This window comes from Gymnoscopelus braueri (assembly GCF_963280865.1).
Source record: "Gymnoscopelus braueri genome assembly, chromosome: 14".
Taxonomy (NCBI): Eukaryota; Metazoa; Chordata; class Actinopteri; order Myctophiformes; family Myctophidae; genus Gymnoscopelus; species Gymnoscopelus braueri.
In genome coordinates, this window is record NC_137619.1 from 27,854,638 (window position 1) to 27,867,137 (window position 12,500).

General features: G+C 42.8%; 1 protein-coding gene across 1 annotated transcript in view; it reads right to left on the bottom strand.

Moving 5' to 3' along the window:
- sdccag8 (SHH signaling and ciliogenesis regulator sdccag8) overlaps positions 1-12,500 on the bottom strand; it is a 67,091-nt gene that overhangs the window by 20,560 nt on the left and 34,031 nt on the right. The window contains exons 15-16 of the mRNA XM_080449648.1: positions 12,045-12,172; positions 1,976-2,084 (exon numbers count right to left, since the gene is read on the bottom strand). Of these exons, the coding sequence (XP_080305774.1) occupies positions 1,976-2,084; positions 12,045-12,172 (237 nt within the window). The remainder of the gene's footprint in view (positions 1-1,975; positions 2,085-12,044; positions 12,173-12,500) is intronic.

Consider the following 12,500-nt stretch of genomic DNA (forward strand, 5'->3'; position numbering starts at 1 on the left):
AATAAAAAATGAAGGTCTCCCGAAAGGACATTATCAGTCACCAGATGCAGGGACGTTTTCAATGAGTCTAACATGGAGTTTGAAGTTGAATGGGCTTATATGGGGATTGGGGGAGGTTGATAAAATTAACACATTGAGTGCCAAAACTGTAATATTACCTTTTTGCAAATACACCCGTGGAGTGCCAAAAAGCCAAAAAAAACTAAAAATGTACGTGAAATTGATCAAGTTGAGTAGAAAAGACAAATAATTTAATGAATGAGTCATTAAAGAGAGTTAAAGGTAGGGTAAGTGATTTGCTTTGGTTAAAATAAGTGTTAAATAGCTCTATATTCTGATAGTACTCATTGCTATAGAGTGTTTGTTCAGTATTAGGAGTCTCCTTGTCTCTCCAGCTCTTTATTAAACAGAAAATGCATTTTCGTTTCAGTTTCAGTTTCATTTCCAATTCAATCAGGATACAGATTAAACAAGTGAAATTGGAAGTGATGACACTAAGAAATGAGCAGATAAAATTGGAACTGGAACACTATACAAATTAAGCTTAAAAATTGGTACTTTCTCCTGATTGGCTGAGATTTTGACACCTACCGAAAAATGTATTTTCTGTTTATTTAAGAGCTGGAGAGACAGGGAGACATCTGTTACTGAAAAAACACTCTATAGCAATGATTACTATCAGAATATAGTATTTTAACCTTTCAACAAAATACTTTTTGTTTTAACCAAAAAAATATCACTTACCCTACCTTTAACAACACATTGACTGCCAATCACGTAGATCTACGCGAACCGCTTTAAAGCCGCCACGTGCCAATCGCGTAGATCTACGTGAAGTGAAAAAAAACAAACAATGAAAAACTCTGGCACTGGCTAAAAAAATATGCAATAATTCTGGCAGTCAATGTGTTAAGGCTGAAGCATACACACTCCAGATGATCTCAAAATAGTTTTGGCTTCGGCAGGTCAATAAGAACAAGATGATGACATTAAGGATCCAACAAACGCAGTGCCTTGAAAAAGTTTGTTTGGGCAGTTCTTGCACCTTCAAGAGTTTCTAACTACAGTAGCAGAACACCACCGCAGAGACACCGAAGTGAACATTGCGTGTGATTGGTCAGACACTCAATACACTCGTGATTTATATTATTTATTTCTGCAATCTGTCAGCAACGTTCAATGGACAGTTTTAAAGAAAGGTTACCTGAGGAGTTACAAACACCTACGTACTGTATGTAATCCCGCTCTGAGCGACTGCAAAAACAAACAGACAGCAATTAATTCATGGAGAGTGACAGCACACATGCTGTCCGCTTTGTCTGCCACCAGAAACTTAACCTCGCATCACCAGTCTTTCCACCTCGGAGGAAAGCCTGGTGTCTGTTACTAAAGACCCATATGATCCGGTCTAGGCCACGCCTACTGAAAAAGAAAAAAGAAAAAAGAATCCTGTTTCCGGATTGTCGCGATCCGGTTTTGCGGTGCCGCTTTGTTTTGGTTCCCCAATCCCTATTTAAATGGAATAGAATTTCCCCGTGGGATAATACGGATAATACAGACGCTAAATAGTCTCCAGAAAGTACACTCACATTTATATTTAAAAAATAAGCTAAACTACGCCGCATCAAGGATTTTACAGGACGGACCTATTTTGGGGTGAGACGTGTTTCCGGTTTGTCGCGATCCGGTCGCTGATGACGCGGATGACGTAGAGCTCCCGACCGGATCATATACCCGAAAAGGAATGGTGCCCAGGCTACCAGAAACTGCAACATTTCGGAGACAAATGATGTCAAAGCGCGTCGGAGGTTGATGTAAACAAACAGCGGAGATCCATAGTACTATACAGAGCGGAGAACTTTGTTCTGAAAAATAATTTGAATTTGTTTGGAGTATGTTGCCAGCTTTAGCAAGTGAATGATGGGGATGTGGGGAGAGTAAAACAAATGCTGTAAAGAAATATGACCATAGTGACCTGCTTATTTCTGTATGATCCTCCAGCTTGCCTCCCAGCATGCAACACTCTTCCTTCAGCTTCCTGATCAAGGAATTCTGGGAGCTCAGCAGACCTTCCATCTCTTCAACTGCAAGGGATAATGGGAAATAAGGTCATGGGGCGTTGTGTACAGTCTGCAATACTTTAAAAAAGTTAATCAAGTCACTTATTAGACTAGTGGATCATGCCTGAATTTTCACAATCAGACAGAAATATATATTAAAAGCGATATATTAATTATACATGTGAACAAGTGAATTGTGGCTTCCACAAGAAATTATGGGCGTAAAATCAAATTTTCTGGTATTTGTATAAACCTTTAGTTATTTACAGATTATTTCATGATTGAAAAATATCTCTGTAATGGGGCTTTGGACAGCGTTCAGGTACCAAAAATATGGCTGAGGTTTGCCATGTTTCAAGAATAAATAAAATGTTAAACAAACAACTCATAGCTAATTAAAAGCAAGTAAATAAATAAGAATAATAACTGCCAAATGTTCTTTTACTGGGGAGCATCATGGCAACAAAAGTTATTGTGCTTTGGCCAGACAGCACCAACCTAGCATCACACACCATAAGGCCACATCAGTCATTTACACTGGACAGAAGTGTCATAGATATGTATACATCCAAATATTCTGCCAAACGGCAGATACATATGTCTCTTTGAACGCTTTCCAAAAGATGCCTTTGTAGACATTTACCATACAAATGAAAACTGTTCAAAAAGGAAAACAGAGGATCCGGGACAGTCAGAGGCATGCGGAGAAAAGAGAGGGATAAAAGAGGAGCGGATTGCTGTTGAAAGCGCCATCGTTCTGCTAGGTTTCCGCCCTCACTGCCACGTCCTGGTTCGCACGTGGGGGCCTCTTTCTGAACAATCCAATACTCGGCTTTCATCATGCCTTTGAAATCGTCCACGTTCGTCTCTCCAACATATGTCTGTTCTTTTAAAATAACAATGGCAGCCGTTTGCAATTGGGGGAAAGCATCCACCTGCTCCGGCATTCTGCTGCAGTCGACGGAAACAAAAAAAACTAACCAAAAAAACAAGGACTCGCTGTCTTTGAAAAAAGTACCTCAGACTTTTTGTGCTCTGCACGTCGGGCGCGTTGAGGCAGAAGAAAGAGTATCGGATGGTGCTGAGGGAAGGGAAAGAAATATTGTGATCAGCTAGGATCACAGGGAACATTGTCTGGGCAATAACTCTCGAACCTTGTTCTCCTCACTATAGGATGCTGTGATGTTGGTGAAACGTCCCTACAATTCGTTAACCATTTAAATCCTATATACTTTGTTATACATCTACAGAAAAGCGGAAAAAGCGTCACAACACTGAATGGCGTTGTCCTACATTCTAGGACGTAGAGGGTGAACGTGCTGAAGGTGCGCAACACACGTTGGGCAATCGACTTACAACCTTTATCGCATATCGCATATCGCATATCGTACCCTACCCGCTCTCTCTCATGCAATGATGAAATATAGGATTCTTTGTTCTTTCTGTACTGGGATTGTTTTTTACTCCCAGTAACCCTCCCTTCCTTTCCTCTCCTCATGTGGGAAGTAAAAAAAAAAAACGTGCCCTTCACTTTTCAGTGGCTGCACATTGTGTAAGATGCTAGTTAACTCCAAACATACCCTCTTCTTTTTCTGCGTAGCATATGTGCCCACACTCAGGGTGCCGCATCGCGCGCAGGGATACTGTACATTGGACAGAAGTTGTGGGACGCCGCTGAGCTCAAAACTGTGCCACCACGTGCCATGTGGATGTTTGCACTGGATTAAAGTTTGGTCAGTGGTGGAAAAGTTGCGGGCAGAATGCTAATTACCCAAGTGGGGCTTTGAGTGCGGCTGGCCACGCGTATAGGCCAAAAAGAATCCTGGGACACAAACACAGCAGAACTGGCACTGGAAACAAACAGTGGAGAGATGTAGGGATGTAGGGAGGGAGGGAGGGAGAGAGATGGAGAAAGAGAAAAAACTAATAACGTGGAAGCTATGGCGTCCACGTTTAGTCCAAAGATGAAACATGGGGGAGAAAAAAAGGAATGCTCCAAAAAACAAGAGGGAGGGAGAAGGTGAAGGAGGAAGGACGGACGGGCGGAGGATGGAAGGACGAAAGGATGGACGGAGGGGGCTGGATCTGTAGAGGGAGAGAGAACTAATTACCCGATCGTCTGTTGAGTTGCGCCGGGGAGAGGAAGTGATGCGAGCTGCTAAAAGGACGTACCCCCCTCTCCACACTTTCTCTCACACACACACACACACACACACACACACACACACACACACACACACACACACACACACACACACACACACACACACACACACACACACACACACACACACACACACACACACACACACACACACACACACACACACACACACACACACACACACACACACACACACACACATTTCCTGCTGTGCTCTGATGTCAGCTCTCTTTAGACAACATGTGTGGTGCCGACATGAGCCAGAAACAAACCCTTTGTTTACCTCCCCTCCATTCATCCCTCTCTCCCTCCTCTCCTTTCTCTCTCTCTTTCCCCCTCATCTTTGTTTGGGGGTACCAGCAGGCTCCCTGGTCGTTGGGGATTGGGGCACCACAGGTAAATAAAAAGAAAGGCAGAGAGAGAGAGAGAGAGAGAGAGGAGAGAGGGATGCATGAATGTAGGATTGGAGGGAAGGAGTGAGGGAGAGCACGGTGGAGGGGCCGTGGTGTGGTGGTGGAGGTGGTGGAGTAGGGGTGGGGGGAATCCAGATGGTGCAACAGATGTGGTAGCAGCAGCAGCTCTGCTGTGCACACAGACTTAGAGAGTGCCGGGCTGGGTCTCTTTCTCTCTGTTTTCTTTTGCTCTGTTTTCTGCTGGTTTGTCTCTCCTCTGTTCTTCGGGGGTTTCGTCTTGGGATCGTTCTGCTCTGGTCTTGGCGATTAGTTCAGATCCACCGTGGATTCATGGTGGTGGAGGGGGTTACAAGATGTCGTAGAAGTGGTTATATCCGGATCGGGTTTCATGGATGCAGAGTAAGGCTCCTTTTCACTTGCTGGCCATCTAATAAGCGACTAATTCAGATGTGGGACACCCAGGGGATGTGGTTAACGGATTTCCGCCAACAGTGGCCTGTATTCAAGTAAAAGCCAAGTCTTCAATAATGCCCGGGGGTGTTGTCGGCACAAACAAATAAAGGCTGGTCCCAAAAACAGGCCAGGGCTATAAAAAAAAAACAGGTGGTTTGTCGTAACATACAAGGGTCATACCGGTGTCTTCCATTGAAACTAGACAAGCTAGAACAATCTTAAAGTTGTGTTTCCCCATTATAATGTTCTTTATGGTGCAGCATATACAGAAGTGGTGTGCACAAGTTACATTTTTATCTGGAAGCGCAAACAGTAGCAACATTAGCATTTTTTCCATCATCTAAGCTATTCCATAAATGTACCCTTTAACTGATACACATCTACCTTTATTATTAAGTGTGCCTGCCATGCAATGGCAGTGGCACACTTTCCGCCATATTGCATTCCGCCATATTTATATATTTATATATTTATTAAGTGTGCCTGCCATGCAATGGCAGTGGCACACTTGTTGCATTCCGCCATACTTATTAATAATGTAGTTTATCGCAACAAAATTTCGGTCAGCCAAAACAGCCGCACGGTTTACACTACCGCAACAATAACTACATCAAAACGTGCGGCCAGGTCGGGAATGATGTGCTCGGAAACGAATTTCCGTCACGTGTTACCATGGCGACGTTATTAGCCAAAAACTGCGAAACTCCGCCCCTTTTGGCCGCACGTACCGCGCAAAACGCTACTCCTCCCACACGGTTTACTCGTTAGTGTCAATGTATACATCAAAACGTGCGGGACGACCGGGCCACTTACCGCATTACTTTTCTCACCGTTTCGCGTTACCATGGCGACGTTATAGGCGAAACAACGTAGCCACGCCCCCTTTTCAGTCCAAAATTCAGACTTTTTCTACAAACCTACCCTTCATCATCATCATCATCCTCATCTAGGATGATGATGTAATGCACCTTTTACATTGAAATGGACCACGATCTCTTCTCCTCTCATCGGCCACATGGCCAACTGCTTATCAATGAGTTTGGGTGTTGGGGGTCCGGGGACCCCAAACCACGTAGCCACGCCCCCAACCACGTAGCCACGCCCCCACCCACGTAGCCACGCCCCCTTACAGTCCCCCATTCAAACCCATGTTAACGGTTACAGATCCGGTTAAGAGTGCAGGTTGATGGGTGGACATGTTTGGGGGTTGGGGGTCCGGGGACCCCCAACCACGTAGCCACGCCCCCACCCACGTAGCCACGCCCCCTTACAGTCCCCCATTCAAAGCCATGTTAACAGTTACAGATCCGGTTAAGAGTGTAGGTTGATGGGTGGACATATTTTTGGGTGGACCATACATTTTTTTTTTCAACCTTTTTTTTTTCCGAACTTTTTTTTTCCGAACTTATTTTTTTCCGATTTTTTTTTGATTTTTTTTTTTCACTTTTTTTCCCCCAAACTTTTTTTTTCCTTTTTTTTTTTTTTTACACCAAAATACTCTCTGAGGGGTATGCAGCTCAATGGTCCAAGCCGGACTTGGACCTCTTGACTTCCAGTTTGAAAAGTGACCAAAATGCTCCGAAACTTCGCCTACCCCCCCTAAATGGGGGTCTGCGAACACATGCGTCACAACAGGAAGTGGATTTATCACTTCCGGTTTTGAAAAGTGCCCGAAATGCTCCAAAACTTCGCCTACCCCCCCTAAATAGGCGTCTGCAAACAAATGTATAATGGTAATTTTTTGCGTCAGACCTTCAGAAGTGGGTGAAACAAGCACTTGAAACCATTTGAGTAATTGTTTATATATTACAATAAATTATTAGATTTTTTTCAAACATTGTTTTAGATGCCCATTTTTACCTTAAATTTTTCTTTTTTTTAATTTTCCTTTTCTGAGTTTCGGTTTATTTTTTATTGATTTTATAATCATTATTTTGCTGGTTTTTCCTTGACTTTTTTGGCCGCCCTGGGGGTTCAAAATGCTACTCCTCCCACACGGTTGACACGCCCCTGCCAATGTATACATCAAAACGTGCGCAACGACCGGGCCGACCAGGCTATTACTTTTTTCGCTACCACGGCAACAAAGCCCCTCAGCCAACTCCTCAGCCAACGCAGGCACACTTAAATTTTCGTAGGAAATTTGTTTCTAGTTAATCCAACACTCCATGTCGCCACAAAAGTTCGGTCAGCCAAAACAGCCGCACGGTTTACACTACCGCAACAATAACTACATCAAAACGTGCGGCCAAGTCGGGAATGATGTGCTCGGAAACGAATTTCCGTCACGCGTTACCACGGCGACGTTATTAGCCAAAAACTGCGAAACTCCGCCCCTTTTGGCCGCACGTACCGCGAAAAAAGTTTCTCCTCCCACACGGTTTACTCGTTACTGTCAATGTATACATCAAAACGTGCGGGACGACCGGGCCACTTACCGCATTACTTTTTTCACCGTTTCGCGTTACCACGGCGACGTTATAGGCGAAACAACGTAGCCACGCCCCCTTTTCAGTCCAAAATTCTGACTTTTTCTACAAACCTACCCTTCATCATCATCATCCTCATCTAGGATGATGATGTAATGAACCTTTTTTCGTATTTTGCTTGCTATTGAAATGGACCATGATCTCTTCTCCTCTCATCGGCCACATGGCCAACTGGTTATCAATGAGTTTGGGTGTTGGGGGTCCGGGGACCCCCAACCACGTAGCCACGCCCCCACCCACGTAGCCACGCCCCCTTACACTCCCCCATTCAAACCCATGTTAACGGTTACAGATCCGGTTCAGAGTGCAGGTTGATGGGTGGACATGTTTGCTGGTTGGGGGTCCGGGGACCCCCAACCACGTAGCCACGCCCCCACCCACGTAGCCACGCCCCCTTACAGTCCCCCATTCAAACCCATGTTAACGGTTACAGATCCGGTTAAGATTGCAGGTTGATGGGTGGACATGTTTGGGGGTTGGGGGTCCGGGGACCCCCTACCACGTAGCCACGCCCCCTTATAGTCCCCCATTCAAACCCATGTTAACGCTTACAGATCCGGTTATGAGTGCAGGTTGATGGGTGGACATATTTTTGGGTGGACCATATTTTTTTTTTTCAACATTTTTTTTCCCAACTTTTTTTTTCCCGAACTTTTTTTTTCCAAACTTTTTTTTTTCCTTTTTAATTTTTTTTTTTTCACTTTTTTTTCCCAAAACTTTTTTTTTTCGTTAAAAAAAAAAAAAAAAAAAAAAACACTCTCTGAGGGGTATGCAGCTCAATGGTCCAAGCCGGACTTGGACCTCTTCACTTCCAGTTTGAAAAGTGCACAAAATGCTCCGAAACTTCACCTACCCCCCCTAAATGGGGGTCTGCAAACACATGCGTCACAACAGGAAGTGGATTTATCACTTCCGGTTTTGAAAAGTGCCCGAAATGCTCCGAAACTTCGCCTACCCCCCCTAAATAGGGGTCTGTGAACAAATGTTTAATGGTCAGTTTTTGCTTCAGACCTTTAAAAGTGGGTGAAACAAGCACTTGAAACCATTAAAGTAATTGTTTATATATTCAAAAAATATATCACATATTTTTCAAACATTGTTTTCGATGCTCCTTTTTTCCTTCAATTCTTCATATTTTTTATTTTCCATTTTCAGGTTTTGGTTTATTTTTTAATGATTTTTCAATTCTTTTTTTGCAACAAAGTGGATTTATCACTTCCGGTTTTGAAAATTGCCCAAAATGCTCCGAAACTTCGCCTACCCCCCCTAAATAGGGGTCTGCGAACAGATGTTTAATGGTCAGTTTTTGCTTCAGACCTTTAAAAGTGGGTGAAACAAGCACTTGAAACCATTAAAGTAATTGTTTATATATTCAAAAAATATATCACATATTTTTCAAACATTGTTTTCGATGCTCCTTTTTTCCTTCAATTCTTCATATTTTTTATTTTCCATTTTCAGGTTTTGGTTTATTTTTTAATGATTTTTCAATTCTTTTTTTGCAACAAAGTGGATTTATCACTTCCGGTTTTGAAAATTGCCCAAAATGCTCCCAAACTTCGCCTACCCCCCCTAAATAGGGGTCTGCGAACAAATGTTTAATGGTCAGTTTTTGCTTCAGACCTTTAAAAGTGGGTGAAACAAGCACTTGAAACCATTAAAGTAATTGTTTATATATTCAAAAAATATATCACATATTTTTCAAACATTGTTTTCGATGCTCCTTTTTTCCTTCAATTCTTCATATTTTTTATTTTCCATTTTCAGGTTTTGGTTTATTTTTTAATGATTTTTCAATTCTTTTTTTGCAACAAAGTGGATTTATCACTTCCGGTTTTGAAAATTGCCCAAAATGCTCCGAAACTTCGCCTACCCCCCCTAAATAGGGGTCTGCGAACAGATGTTTAATGGTCAGTTTTTGCTTCAGACCTTTAAAAGTGGGTGAAACAAGCACTTGAAACCATTAAAGTAATTGTTTATATATTCAAAAAATATATCACATATTTTTCAAACATTGTTTTCGATGCTCCTTTTTTCCTTCAATTCTTCATATTTTTTATTTTCCATTTTCAGGTTTTGGTTTATTTTTTAATGATTTTTCAATTCTTTTTTTGCAACAAAGTGGATTTATCACTTCCGGTTTTGAAAATTGCCCAAAATGCTCCCAAACTTCGCCTACCCCCCCTAAATAGGGGTCTGCGAACAAATGTTTAATGGTCAGTTTTTGCTTCAGACCTTTAAAAGTGGGTGAAACAAGCACTTGAAACCATTAAAGTAATTGTTTATATATTCAAAAAATATATCACATATTTTTCAAACATTGTTTTCGATGCTCCTTTTTTCCTTCAATTCTTCATATTTTTTATTTTCCATTTTCAGGTTTTGGTTTATTTTTTAATGATTTTTCAATTCTTTTTTTGCAACAAAGTGGATTTATCACTTCCGGTTTTGAAAATTGCCCAAAATGCTCCCAAACTTCGCCTACCCCCCCTAAATAGGGGTCTGCAAACAAATGTATAATGGTCAGTTTATGTGTCAGACCTTCAGAAGTGGGTGAAACAAGCACTTGAAACCATTTGAGTAATTGTTTATATATTAAAATAAATTATTAGATTTCTTTCAAACATTGTTTTAGATGCCCATTTTTACCTTAAATCTTTCGTTTTTTTAATTTTCCTTTATTGAGTTTCGGTTTATTTTTTATTGATTTTATAATCATTATTTTGCTGGTTTTTTCTTGACTTTTTTGGCCGCCCGGGGGGATCAAAATGCTACTCCTCCCACACGGTTGACACGCCCCTGCCAATGTATACATCAAAACGTGCGCAACGACCGGGCCGACCAGGCTATTACTTTTTTCGCTACCACGGCAACAAAGCCCCTCAGCCAACTCCTCAGCCAACGCAGGCACACTTAAATTTTCGTAGGAAATTTGTTTCTAGTTAACTCTTGCATTGGTTTGTTCAAAAATGGCAATTCCCCTTAAGTTGTACCGGCTCTCTCTAGGCCGGAACAGCTCCTGCACACAGCAAGGAAGCAGGTGATTTTGTGCCTTGTACATTATAATTGCAGTATTAAGGTCAACTAGATCTTGCAGTTTTAAGGTGTTTAGTTTAGTTGAATAGTGGGTTGGTGCATAATAGTCAGTTTGGTTGACAATTCTGATGGCTTTCTTCTGGAGTAAGAATATTGGAGTATATTGTAGGAATATTGTAGTTGTTCCCCCATACTTCCACACAGTAACTGATGTATGGGAGTCCGAGGGAGCAATACAGCATGTAAAGTGAATTCTGGTTTTCATTTTGTACATTATAGCAATAGTTTTGGATATTTTTGTCCTTAAGTTGTTTATATGCGGTCTCCGGTTAAGTTTATTATCAATATTAATACCAAAAAAAGTGTATTGATATCAAACCATTTATTCAATACTGTATGCTCATTTTGTACTGTATCCAGGAGCTGATCCACATGTTTTCCTGAGCAGCACAGACCAGTGTCATTAGCAAACAAAACACAGCTCATTTGTTTTAATATATCACAAACATCATTTATGTGCATACTGTATGGGTTAGGACCCAGTACAGAGCCTTGTGGGACTCCATATGTAATTTTGCTTGTCAGAATCAACACTGTTCATATGCACATACTGAAGTCTGACGCCAAGATAACTCTTTAGCCATGCGTTTGCAGTTCCTCTGACACCAGTATCTTTCCATTTTTCTAAAAAGCAGTCCATGATGATGATCGTGACTTCGGTTGCAACGGCCAAGAACCTTGGTGTTGTCCTGGACAGTCAGCTCTCATTCAAGGCACACATTGCGGTGGATCCTGTAGGTTTACACAATAACATTCGAAGGATCAGACCCTTCCTCACCCAGGACTCAGTCATATCAAGACTTGACAACTGTAGCTCGCTCCTTACTGGCCTCCCGGCATGTGCACTTAAGCCCCTCCAAATGATCAAGAATGCCGCAGCACGCTTGGTCTTCAACCAGCCAAATGTCTACAAAGCAACCAAAGGTATGGAACCCCATATCTTCAAACCCTGATCCAACCCTACAACCCCTCCCTCTCACTCAGATCAGCTAACACAGGGAAGCTGTCAGAGAGCCTTCCCTAAAACATCCGGGACAACGCTCCACACGTCCCAGACTCTTCTTCCCACTCAGCTATGGGGCGGCCATAGCTGAGTGGTTAGTGAGCCCGCCTAGGGAACCAGCTGGCCCTGGTTGCCCCAGGTTCGATTCCAGGCTATCCCAGCATATGTGCCGATGATATGAAATTTGTCCCTGAGCAAGACTCTTAACCCCAATTGCTCACAGGTTCTCATTGGAAACAAGACCGCAAGGACTTTCATGAACGACCTGTTAAAAGGAATTATCCTTATTATTATCCCTTCCGGCTCCCAAACTGACCACCAACAACGGGGCGCAGTGTGACCCACAGGTGGGGAGCAGCTACCCACCTCTCTGCTGGTGTTCCTCCTCCTCTCTGTCCAGCCGACGAGTCAGCTGGCCCTCGCTCTCCCGTGCAGACTGGGTCACGGCCGCCACGTCCTCCTCGCGAGCCCTCTCCGCATTCTCCTTCTCCTGTCTGATAAAGAAAAGAAAATAATGTTTTAAAATTACATTTCTTGATTTTAAAACAAGAAATGGGGAAAGGGGGGGGGGGGCTTGTGTGACATACGGAGAAGGAAAGAAAGAAAGAAAGACAGGCTGAAGACTCGGGAGGGGTGGAAGGGTAAAAGTGTCAGGCCCCAGTCAGCCTGAAGACCCCTGAGTGATACTGCAGCTGTCCACGGTTTGCACGCACGCACGCACGCACAACATCCTGAAAGATCTATGGTCCATTACAAGAAACAAGAGGGTATATTTTACCCACTGATTGTGTGATTGTGGAGGAGGATGTGGTTCTAAGCAGC